Below are 12,339 nucleotides of genomic sequence, written 5' to 3'. Positions count from 1 at the left end.
GTGCTTTGAGGTCTCCTGACATATCAAAATCTCCCTTCACTTTCGGGCCTTTCAGATTGAAGTCCACATCGGGCATTGAGATCTTTGGTCCAGATATTGATGGACCTTTAATGTCAATTTTGGGAGCCTTGATGTCAATGTCAGCTTTAGGAAGATTAACATCAATATCTGGACCCTCAACTTTGTGTCCTTTCATTCCAAATGATGGCATCTTCATCTTTGGCATCTTAAATCCTCCTGAACCTTCAATGTCAACATCTGGACCTTCAATGTCTACTTTGGGTGCTTTGAGGTCTCCTGACATATCAAAATCTCCCTTCACCTTTGGACCTTTCAGGTTGAAGTCCATGTCAGGCATTGAGATGTTTGGTCCTGATATGGATGGCATCTTGAATTTCGAACCTTTGATTTTACCATCAGGGCCTTCAATGTCAAGTTCTGGACCTTTGATGTCCACTTTGGGCCCCTTAATGTCAATGTCAGCTTTTGGTAGGTTGACATCAATATCTGGACCCTCAACTTTATGTCCTTTCATTCCAAATGATGGCATCTTCATCTTTGGCATCTTAAATCCTCCTGAACCTTCAATGTCAACATCTGGACCTTCAATGTCTACTTTGGGTGCTTTGAGGTCTCCTTTTATCTTTGGCACTGACACATCCACATCCCCCTTCAGCTTCGGACCTTTCAGATTGAAGTCCACATCAGGCATTGAGATCTTTGGGCCTGACACTGATGGCATCTTGAATTTTGGGCCCTTGATTTTCCCGTCAGGGCCTTCGATGTCAAGTTCTGGACCTTTGATGTTAACATTTGGTCCCTTGATGTCAAAATCACCTTTAGGTAGTTTGACATCAACATCTCCCTCAACTTTGGGTCCTTTGATTCCAAATGAGGGCATCTTCATCTTTGGCATCTTAAATCCTCCTGAACCTTCAATGTCAACATCTGGACCTTCAATGTCTACTTTGGGTGCTTTGAGGTCTCCTGACATATCAAAATCTCCCTTCACTTTCGGGCCTTTCAGATTGAAGTCCACATCGGGCATTGAGATCTTTGGTCCAGATATTGATGGACCTTTAATGTCAATTTTGGGAGCCTTGATGTCAATGTCAGCTTTAGGAAGATTAACATCAATATCTGGACCCTCAACTTTGTGTCCTTTCATTCCAAATGATGGCATCTTCATCTTTGGCATCTTAAATCCTCCTGAACCTTCAATGTCAACATCTGGACCTTCAATGTCTACTTTGGGTGCTTTGAGGTCTCCCTGACATATCAAAATCTCCCTTCACCTTTGGACCTTTCAGGTTGAAGTCCATGTCAGGCATTGAGATGTTTGGTCCTGATATGGATGGCATCTTGAATTTCGAACCTTTGATTTTACCATCAGGGCCTTCAATGTCAAGTTCTGGACCTTTGATGTCCACTTTGGGCCCCCTTAATGTCAATGTCAGCTTTTGGTAGGTTGACATCAATATCTGGACCCTCAACTTTATGTCCTTTCATTCCAAATGATGGCATCTTCATCTTTGGCATCTTAAATCCTCCTGAACCTTCAATGTCAACATCTGGACCTTCAATGTCTACTTTGGGTGCTTTGAGGTCTCCTTTTATCTTTGGCACTGACACATCCACATCCCCCTTCAGCTTCGGACCTTTCAGATTGAAGTCCACATCAGGCATTGAGATCTTTGGGCCTGACACTGATGGCATCTTGAATTTTGGGCCCTTGATTTTCCCGTCAGGGCCTTCGATGTCAAGTTCTGGACCTTTGATGTTAACATTTGGTCCCTTGATGTCAAAATCACCTTTAGGTAGTTTGACATCAACATCTCCCTCAACTTTGGGTCCTTTGATTCCAAATGAGGGCATCTTCATCTTTGGCATCTTAAATCCTCCTGAACCTTCAATGTCAACATCTGGACCTTCAATGTCTACTTTGGGTGCTTTGAGGTCTCCTGACATATCAAAATCTCCCTTCACTTTCGGGCCTTTCAGATTGAAGTCCACATCGGGCATTGAGATCTTTGGTCCAGATATTGATGGACCTTTAATGTCAATTTTGGGAGCCTTGATGTCAATGTCAGCTTTAGGAAGATTAACATCAATATCTGGACCCTCAACTTTGTGTCCTTTCATTCCAAATGATGGCATCTTCATCTTTGGCATCTTAAATCCTCCTGAACCTTCAATGTCAACATCTGGACCTTCAATGTCTACTTTGGGTGCTTTGAGGTCTCCTGACATATCAAAATCTCCCTTCACCTTTGGACCTTTCAGGTTGAAGTCCATGTCAGGCATTGAGATGTTTGGTCCTGATATGGATGGCATCTTGAATTTCGAACCTTTGATTTTACCATCAGGGCCTTCAATGTCAAGTTCTGGACCTTTGATGTCAACTTTGGGACCCTTAATGTCAATGTCAGCTTTAGGAAGATTAACATCAATATCTGGACCCTCAACTTTGTGTCCTTTGAATCCAAATGACGGCATCTTCATCTTTGGCATCTTAAATCCTCCTGAACCTTCAATGTCAACATCTGGACCTTCAATGTCTACTTTGGGTGCTTTGAGGTTTCCTGACATATCAAAATCTCCCTTCACCTTTGGACCTTTCAGGGTTAAGTCCATGTCAGGCATTGAGATGTTTGGTCCTGATATGGATGGCATCTTGAATTTCGAACCTTTGATTTTACCATCAGGGCCTTCAAGGTCAAGTTCTGGACCTTTGATGTCTCCTTCGATCTTGGGGACTGGTATATTGATATCTCCTTTCATCTTTGGACCTTTCAGGTTGAAGTCCACATCAGGCATGGAGATTTTTGGTCCAGATATTGATGGCATCTTGAATTTCGGCCCTTTGATTTTACCATCAGGGCCTTCAATGTCAAGTTCTGGACCTTTGATGTCCACTTTGGGCCCCTTAATGTCAATGTCAGCTTTAGGTAGATTAACATCAATATCTGGACCCTCAACTTTGTGTCCTTTGAATCCAAATGACGGCATCTTCATCTTTGGCATCTTAAATCCTCCTGAACTTTCAATGTCAACATCTGGACCTTCAATGTCTACTTTGGGTGCTTTGAGGTCTCCTGACATATCAAAATCTCCCTTCACCTTTGGACCTTTCAGGTTGAAGTCCATGTCAGGCATTGAGATGTTTGGTCCTGATATGGATGGCATCTTGAATTTCGAACCTTTGATTTTACCATCAGGGCCTTCAATGTCAAGTTCTGGACCTTTGATGTCCACTTTGGGAGCCTTGATGTCAATGTCAGCTTTTGGTAGATTAACATCAATATCTGGAACCTCAACTTTGTGTCCTTTAATTCCGAATGATGGCATCTTCATCTTTGGCATCTTAAATCCTCCTGAACCTTCAATGTCAACATCTGGACCTTCAATGTCTACTTTGGGTGCTTTGAGGTCTCCTGACATATCGAAATCTCCCTTTACCTTTGGACCTTTCAGATTGAAGTCCACATCGGGCATTGAGATATTTGGGCCTGACACTGATGGCATCTTGAATTTTGGGCCCTTAATTTTCCCATCAGGGCCTTCGATGTCAAGTTCTGGACCTTTGATGTTAACATTAGCTCCCTTGATGTCAATGTCACCTTTAGGTAGTTTGACATCAACATCTCCCTCAACTTTGGGTCCTTTGATTCCAAATGAGGGCATCTTCATCTTTGGCATCTTAAATCCTCCTGAACCTTCAATGTCAACATCTGGACCATCAATGTCTACTTTGGGTGCTTTGAGGTCTCCTGACATGTCAAAATCTCCCTTCACCTTTGGACCTTTCAGGTTGAAGTCCATGTCAGGCATTGAAATCTTTGGTCCTGATATTGATGGACCTTTAATGTCAACTTTGGGATTCTTGATGTCAATGTCAGCTTTTGGTAGGTTGACATCAATATCTGGACCCTCAACTTTGTGTCCTTTGAATCCAAATGACGGCATCTTCATCTTTGGCATCTTAAATCCTCCTGAACCTTCAATATCAACATCTGGACCTTCAATGTCTACTTTGGGTGCTTTGAGGTCTCCTGACATATCAAAATCTCCCTTCACTTTCGGGCCTTTCAGATTGAAGTCCACATCGGGCATTGAGATCTTTGGTCCAGATATTGATGGACCTTTAATGTCAATTTTGGGAGCCTTGATGTCAATGTCAGCTTTAGGAAGATTAACATCAATATCTGGACCCTCAACTTTGTGTCCTTTCATTCCAAATGATGGCATCTTCATCTTTGGCATCTTCAATCCTCCTGAACCTTCAATGTCAACATCTGGACCTTCAATGTCTACTTTGGGTGCTTTGAGGTCTCCTGACATATCAAAATCTCCCTTCACCTTTGGACCTTTCAGGTTGAAGTCCACATCGGGCATTGAGATCTTTGGTCCAGATATTGATGGACCTTTAATGTCAATTTTGGGAGCCTTGATGTCAATGTCAGCTTTAGGAAGATTAACATCAATATCTGGACCCTCAACTTTGTGTCCTTTCATTCCAAATGATGGCATCTTCATCTTTGGCATCTTAAATCCTCCTGAACCTTCAATGTCAACATCTGGACCTTCAATGTCTACTTTGGGTGCTTTGAGGTCTCCTGACATATCAAAATCTCCCTTCACCTTTGGACCTTTCAGGTTGAAGTCCACATCGGGCATTGAGATCTTTGGTCCAGATATTGATGGACCTTTAATGTCAACTTTGGGAGCCTTGATGTCAATGTCACCTTTAGGTAGTTTGACATCAACATCTCCCTCAACTTTGGGTCCTTTGATTCCAAATGAGGGCATCTTCATCTTTGGCATCTTAAATCCTCCTGAACCTTCAATGTCAACATCTGGACCTTCAATGTCTACTTTGGGTGCTTTGAGGTCTCCTGACATATCAAAATCTCCCTTCACTTTCGGGCCTTTCAGATTGAAGTCCACATCGGGCATTGAGATCTTTGGTCCAGATATTGATGGACCTTTAATGTCAATTTTGGGAGCCTTGATGTCAATGTCAGCTTTAGGAAGATTAACATCAATATCTGGACCCTCAACTTTGTGTCCTTTCATTCCAAATGATGGCATCTTCATCTTTGGCATCTTAAATCCTCCTGAACCTTCAATGTCAACATCTGGACCTTCAATGTCTACTTTGGGTGCTTTGAGGTCTCCTGACATATCAAAATCTCCCTTCACCTTTGGACCTTTCAGGTTGAAGTCCACATCGGGCATTGAGATCTTTGGTCCAGATATTGATGGACCTTTAATGTCAATTTTGGGAGCCTTGATGTCAATGTCAGCTTTAGGAAGATTAACATCAATATCTGGACCCTCAACTTTGTGTCCTTTCATTCCAAATGATGGCATCTTCATCTTTGGCATCTTAAATCCTCCTGAACCTTCAATGTCAACATCTGGACCTTCAATGTCTACTTTGGGTGCTTTGAGGTCTCCTGACATATCAAAATCTCCCTTCACCTTTGGACCTTTCAGGTTGAAGTCCACATCGGGCATTGAGATCTTTGGTCCAGATATTGATGGACCTTTAATGTCAATTTTGGGAGCCTTGATGTCAATGTCAGCTTTAGGAAGATTAACATCAATATCTGGACCCTCAACTTTGTGTCCTTTCATTCCAAATGATGGCATCTTCATCTTTGGCATCTTAAATCCTCCTGAACCTTCAATGTCAACATCTGGACCTTCAATGTCTACTTTGGGTGCTTTGAGGTCTCCTGACATATCAAAATCTCCCTTCACTTTCGGGCCTTTCAGATTGAAGTCCACATCGGGCATTGAGATCTTTGGTCCAGATATTGATGGACCTTTAATGTCAATTTTGGGAGCCTTGATGTCAATGTCAGCTTTAGGAAGATTAACATCAATATCTGGACCCTCAACTTTGTGTCCTTTCATTCCAAATGATGGCATCTTCATCTTTGGCATCTTAAATCCTCCTGAACCTTCAATGTCAACATCTGGACCTTCAATGTCTACTTTGGGTGCTTTGAGGTCTCCTTTTATCTTTGGCACTGACACATCCACATCCCCCTTCAGCTTGGGACCTTTCAGATTGATGTCCATATCAGGCATTGAGATCTTTGGGCCTGACATTGATGGCATCTTGAATTTTGGGCCCTTGATTTTCCCGTCAGGGCCTTCGATGTCAAGTTCTGGACCTTTGATGTTAACATTAGGTCCCTTGATGTCAATGTCACCTTTAGGTAGTTTGACATCAACATCTCCCTCAACTTTGGGTCCTTTGATTCCAAATGAGGGCATCTTCATCTTTGGCATCTTAAATCCTCCTGAACCTTCAATGTCGACATCTGGACCTTCAATGTCTACTTTGGGTGCTTTGAGGTCTCCTGACATATCAAAATCTCCCTTCACTTTCGGGCCTTTCAGATTGAAGTCCACATCGGGCATTGAGATCTTTGGTCCAGATATTGATGGACCTTTAATGTCAATTTTGGGAGCCTTGATGTCAATGTCAGCTTTAGGAAGATTAACATCAATATCTGGACCCTCAACTTTGTGTCCTTTCATTCCAAATGATGGCATCTTCATCTTTGGCATCTTAAATCCTCCTGAACCTTCAATGTCAACATCTGGACCTTCAATGTCTACTTTGGGTGCTTTGAGGTCTCCTGACATATCAAAATCTCCCTTCACTTTCGGGCCTTTCAGTTTGAAATCCACATCGGGCATTGAGATCTTTGGTCCTGATATTGATGGACTTTTAATGTCAACTTTGGGAGCCTTGATGTCAATGTCAGCTTTTGGTAGGTTGACATCGACATCAGGACCCTCAAATCCGTCTCCTTTGATTCCAAATGATGGCATCTTTACTTTGGGTATCTTGAAACCGCCTTCTGGACCTTCTATATCAACACCTGAACCTTGAACTTTGGGTGCTTTGATGTCAACACCACCCATCTTCTTTCCTCCTTTCACATTCATAGATGGGCCTGATACATCTACATCTACCCCTGGAACCGAAACATCCACAGTGCCCTTCACCTGCGGTAGTTTAACATCTCCATCGCTCTCTGCACCTCCAGTGTTCAGTCCAAAATATGGCATTTTGATGCCACCTTTGAGTTTGCTTTCACTTTCAATTGTTGTTTCTTTTATCGACGGTCCTTTTACAGACATTTTCACTGAGCCAGACTCCTTTATACCTGAGGTATTAATGTCAAGTGTTGGCGCTCTTATGTCTGTTGATATCTTGCCTCCGTTCAACCCTGTATCAATGCCTGGCATACTGGGTAAGGAAACCCCACCCTGGTTGCCTCCGGAGAGACCTACGCTCCCAGACCCTCTCATCTGTTGATCACTAATGGTTATTCCAGGTACTGAACCTCCTACCCTACCCTTCCAGTCTGCATTGCCTCTCCCAGGCAAATTAACGTCTACTCCTCTCACCTCCCCTTTACCCATTGATATGGAGCTGGAGGAAATAGTTGTTGTTCTTCCAGGGACCGTGACATTGACTGATCCTGCCTGGTAGTCAGCTGAGTCACCGGAAACCTGAAATCTCCCATCCCCTTGCTGACCCCCTCTATAGAGGCCGAACTCCCCCTGACCCTTCGCCCCAGACATCCCAAAGCTAGGTCCTTTGAATCTGATCCCTGCTGCTCCACCATCTCCCCCCTCTATCTCCCTCGTAACAGTGGTGGTCTTCACCCCTCCAGTGCTCCAGTGCTTCTCAGAGGAGCTAGTTACATCCGGCCCAGTGAAAGAAACACCATCACCTCCTAGTTCAAAATCACCCCCCTCCAATCCGCCTCCTATACCTGAAGGGCTTCCGCTTCCGTGCAAAACTCGGATTTGAGATGAGCTGTCCCCTCCTGACTGCTCGTATCGTAGCCCTTTGAACTCTGGGCTGGTTAGCTCAAGCTGCTCATCCACGCCCCCCGGCATGTCCACAGTGTAGGTAGTGATGCGACGGGTGATGGTAGTGATCGTGCTGCCGTCGGTGCTGGTGCTGCTGTGGCGCTCCGTACGGACGTCCACGCCCTCAGCCAGATCCTCAGACTTCAGCCGGGGCTTAATCTTCTTGGAATATATTCTCTTGTAGTCTTCATCATCCCCACTCTGGTCTCGTCAAAAGAAGGTGAAATCAGTAATTGCAGTAATTCATGAATTTATTACATTAGGTAATACCACTGTTGTTGAAAATATACAGTACGAACATTCGATATGGAAGTAAGTCTATTTGAGAAAATTGTATGATAATTTGAGACAAGAGTGAAGTGTGTTTCAAGAAGTCTGTGTTCACCAGGGTTGGGGTCAATTCCATTTCAATTCCAGTGAATTCAGAAAGTAAACCTAATTCTAATTACAAATCAAAATTTTCCTAATTTTAAAACCATTGAAGAGAATTGGAATTCCAGTGTACTTCCTGAATTGACTGGAAGTTAAATAGAATTGACCCCAAACCTGGTGTTCACAAAAGCCATTGAAAAGTGTATTAAAATCCTGAAAAATGCCAATCTTTGCCGCACCACCACACCACAAGTAAATACACTTAACATTGCTTGCACAGTCAACATAGCTACATACCAGGATAATGTCTTGGCTGGAGCCTCCAAACCTTCCCTTCCCTTCATACGTCAGAGTTCCCATTGGGGAACGGCAGGGTGACAGAGTTCCCATGGGGGAACGGCAGGGTGACTTGTCCTTGTTTTGTAGTTTCAGTCCAACCTTGTGTTTGTTTAAGGTCTTAAGGAGCTCCGTCGTCTCCTTGGAACTCATGTTGTCAAAATAGATGGTTGCACCCACAATTTGATCACCTTTAGGGGAAGACACAAGAGGACATTGATACCATGTTAAAATCCGTCATTCAAATGTACTTTGAATAAAACAAAGGTAGATCAAGCAAACCTTACTGTATATCAACATGTAAATTATAAGATATCAGGACTTCAATAACAGTATAAATCAATTAAGTTAATGTATTATAGAAAATTAATACTGTACATAAGAGCCATTCTAACTCTGTTACATACCCTCATGTACTCTTCCAGTGCGTCCAGCAGGCGACTCCATTTTCACCTCTTTGACATAGATCTCTCCTTCACCTGACTGCTCAAGGGTCATTCCCTGTTTCTCTGGACCCGACCAGTCAGAGAAGAGCACCTCCCTGGTTTCCTCCTCCTCAGCCATCCTTTAATAATAATAACAATAATAACAATATATTTAATTTATATAGCGCTTTTCAATACAAGAAGAATCTCAAAGACGCTTTGAAGACCAACAACAGAGCCCCAGGACAACAACACAATTAGACCCAACCAAATCATGAGAAAACAAAAAGAGAATTACTTGACACATTGGAAAGAATTAACAAAAAAACAGAGCAAAGTAGAATACTATTTGGCCCTAAACAGAGAGTAAACAGTGGCAGAATACCTGACCACTGTGACTGACCCAAACTTAAGGAAAGCTTTGACTATGTACAGACTCAGTGAGCATAGCCTTGCTATTGAGAAAGGCCGCCGTAGGCAGACCTGGCTCTCAAGAGAAGACAGGTTATGTGCACACTGCCCACAAAATGAGGTGGAAACTGAGCTGCACTTCCTAACCTCCTGCCAAATGTATGACCATATTAGAGACGCATATTTCCCTCAGATTACAGAGATCAGCAAAGAATTTGAAAACAAACCCAATTTTGATAAACTCCCTTATCTACTGGGTGAAATACCACAGTATGCCATCACAGCAGCAAGATGTGTGACCTGTTGCCACAAGAAAAGGGCAACCAGTAAAGAACAACCACCATTGTAAATACAACCCATATTTATGTTGATTTATTTTCCCATTTGTACTTTAACTATTTGCACATTGTTACAACACTGTATATATACATAATGTTACATTTTAAATGTCTTTATTCTTTTGGAACTTCTGAGTGTAATGTTTACTGTTAATATTTATTGTTTATTTCACTTTTGTTTACTATCTACTTCACTTGCTTTGGCAATGTTAACATACGTTTCCCATGCCAATAAAGCCCTTAAATTGAAATTTAATTTAATTTAATTTAATTGAGAGAGAGAGAGAGAGAGAGAGAGAGAGAGAGAGAGAGAGAGAGAGAGAGAGAGAGAGAGAGAGAGAGAGAGAGAGAGAGAGAGAGGAGAGAGAGAGAGAGAGAAGAGAGAGAGAGAGAAGAGAGAGAGAGAGAGAGAGAGAGAGAGAGAGAGAGAGAGAGAGAGAGAGAGAGAGAGAGAGAGAGAGAGAGAGAAGAAACCACGAGAAATATAAAATAAAATGCGAACAAAGACTGTAGTATTTCTTAAGGTGATTTCTAAGTAGGCGAAATACCTTTGTTTTGTCTTGTCCTCTGCTTATGCTCTGGTGTGGTTTGTTTCTGCCTTAGTTTTCCTGAAAAACAAAACATGACATTTTTTTTTTAACCAGGTAAGCCAGTTGAGAACAAGTTCTCATTTACAACTGCGACCTGGCCAAGATAAAGCAAAGTAGTGCGATAAAAACAACAACACAGAGTTACATATGGGGTAAAACAAAACATAAAGTAAAAAATACAACAGAAAATATATATAGAGTGTGTGCAAATGTAGCAAGTTATGGAGGTAAGGCCATAGTGCAAAATAATTACAATTAGTATTAACACTGGAATGATAGATGTGCAAGAGATGATGTGCAAATAGAGATACTGGGGTGCAAATGAGCAAAATAAATAACAATATGGGGATGAGGTAGTTGAGTGGGCTAATTTCAGATGGGCTGTGTACAGGTGCAGTGATCGGTAAGGTGCTCTGACAACTGATGCTTAAAGTTAGTGAGGGAGATAAGAGTCTCCAGCTTCAGAGATTTTTGCAGTTCGTTCCAGTCATTGGCAGCAGAGAACTGGAAGGAATGGCGGCCAAAGGAGGTGTTGGCTTTGGGGATGACCAGTGAGATATACTTGCTGGAACGCATACTACGGGTGGGTGTTGCTATGGTGACCAATGAGCTAAGATAAGGCGGGGATTTGCCTAGCAGTGATTTATAGATGGCCTGGAACCAGTGGGTTTGGCGACGAATATGTAGTGAGGACCAGCCAACAAGAGCGTACAGGTCACAGTGGTGGGTAGTATATGGGGCTTTGGTGACAAAACGGATGGCACTGTGATAGACTACATCCAATTTGCTGAGTAGAGTGTTGGAGGCTATTTTCGCCGAAGTCAAGGATCGGTAGGATAGTCAGTTTTACGAGGGCATGTTTGGCAGCATGAGTGAAGGAGGCTTTGTTGCGAAATAGGAAGCCGATTCTAGATTTCACTTTGGATTGGAGATGCTTAATGTGAGTCTGGAAGGAGAGTTTACAGTCTAACCAGACACCTAGGTATTTGTAGTTGTCCACATACTCTAGGTCAGACCCATCGAGAGTAGTGATTCTAGTCGGGTGGACGGGTGCCAGCAGCGTTCGATTGGAGAGCATGCATTTAGTTTTACTTATGTTTAAGAGCAGTTGGAGGCTACGGAAGGAGTGTTGTATGGCATTGAAGCTCGTTCGGAGGTTTGTTAACACAGTGTCCAATGAAGGGCCAGATGTATACAAAATGGTGTCGTCTGCGTAGAGGTGGCTCTGAGAATCACCGGCAGCAAGAGCGACATCATTGATATACACAAAGAAAAGAGTCGGCCCATGAATTGAACCCTGTGGCACCCCCATAGAGACTGCCATAGGTCCAGACAACAGGCCCTCCGATTTGACACATTGAACTCTATCTGAGAAGTAGTTGGTGAACCAGGCGAGGCAGTCATTTGAGAAACCAAATTTAGTCTGCCAAAAAGAATGCGGTGGTTGACAGAGTCAAAAGCCTTGGCCAGGTCGATGAAGACGGCTGCACAGTACTGTCTATTATCGATCACGGTTATAACATCGTTTAGGACCTTGAGCGTGGCTAAGGTGCACCCATGATCAGCTCGGAAACCGGATTGCATAGCGGAGAAGGTACTGTGTGATTCGAAATGGTCGGTGATCTGTTTGTTAACTTGGCTTTCAAAAACTTTCAAAAGGCAGGGCAGGATGGATATAGGTCTGTAACAGTTTGGATCTAGAGTGTCACCCCCTTTGAAGAGGGGGATGACCGCGGCAGCTTTTCAATCTTTGGGGATCTCAGACATGACAAAAGAGAGGTTGAACAGGCTAGTAATAGGGGTTGTGACAATTTCGGCTGCTAATTTTAGAAAGAAAGGGTCCAGATTGTCTAGCCCAGATGATTTGTAGGGGTCCAGATTTTGCAGCTCTTTCAGAACATCAGCTGTCTGAATTTGTGTGAAGGAGAAGCGGGGGGTGGCATGGGCAAGTTGCAGCAGAGG

The 12,339-nt window shown here is 43.0% G+C and overlaps 1 protein-coding gene across 1 annotated transcript in view; it reads right to left on the bottom strand.

The window, feature by feature from the left end:
* LOC121537909 (neuroblast differentiation-associated protein AHNAK-like) overlaps positions 1–12,339 on the bottom strand; it is a 51,254-nt gene that overhangs the window by 12,746 nt on the left and 26,169 nt on the right. The window contains 9 exon segments of the mRNA XM_045207657.1: positions 49–82; positions 182–879; positions 1,304–1,448; positions 1,450–2,126; positions 2,190–2,708; positions 2,883–8,106; positions 8,575–8,804; positions 9,021–9,178; positions 10,336–10,395. Of these exon segments, the coding sequence (XP_045063592.1) occupies positions 49–82; positions 182–879; positions 1,304–1,448; positions 1,450–2,126; positions 2,190–2,708; positions 2,883–8,106; positions 8,575–8,804; positions 9,021–9,177 (7,684 nt within the window). The 5' untranslated portion in view covers position 9,178; positions 10,336–10,395.

The sequence above is a fragment of the Coregonus clupeaformis genome, chromosome 26, assembly GCF_020615455.1.
Source record: "Coregonus clupeaformis isolate EN_2021a chromosome 26, ASM2061545v1, whole genome shotgun sequence".
NCBI classification, from domain to species: Eukaryota; Metazoa; Chordata; class Actinopteri; order Salmoniformes; family Salmonidae; genus Coregonus; species Coregonus clupeaformis.
This window is presented reverse-complemented; position numbering and strand designations above follow the sequence as displayed.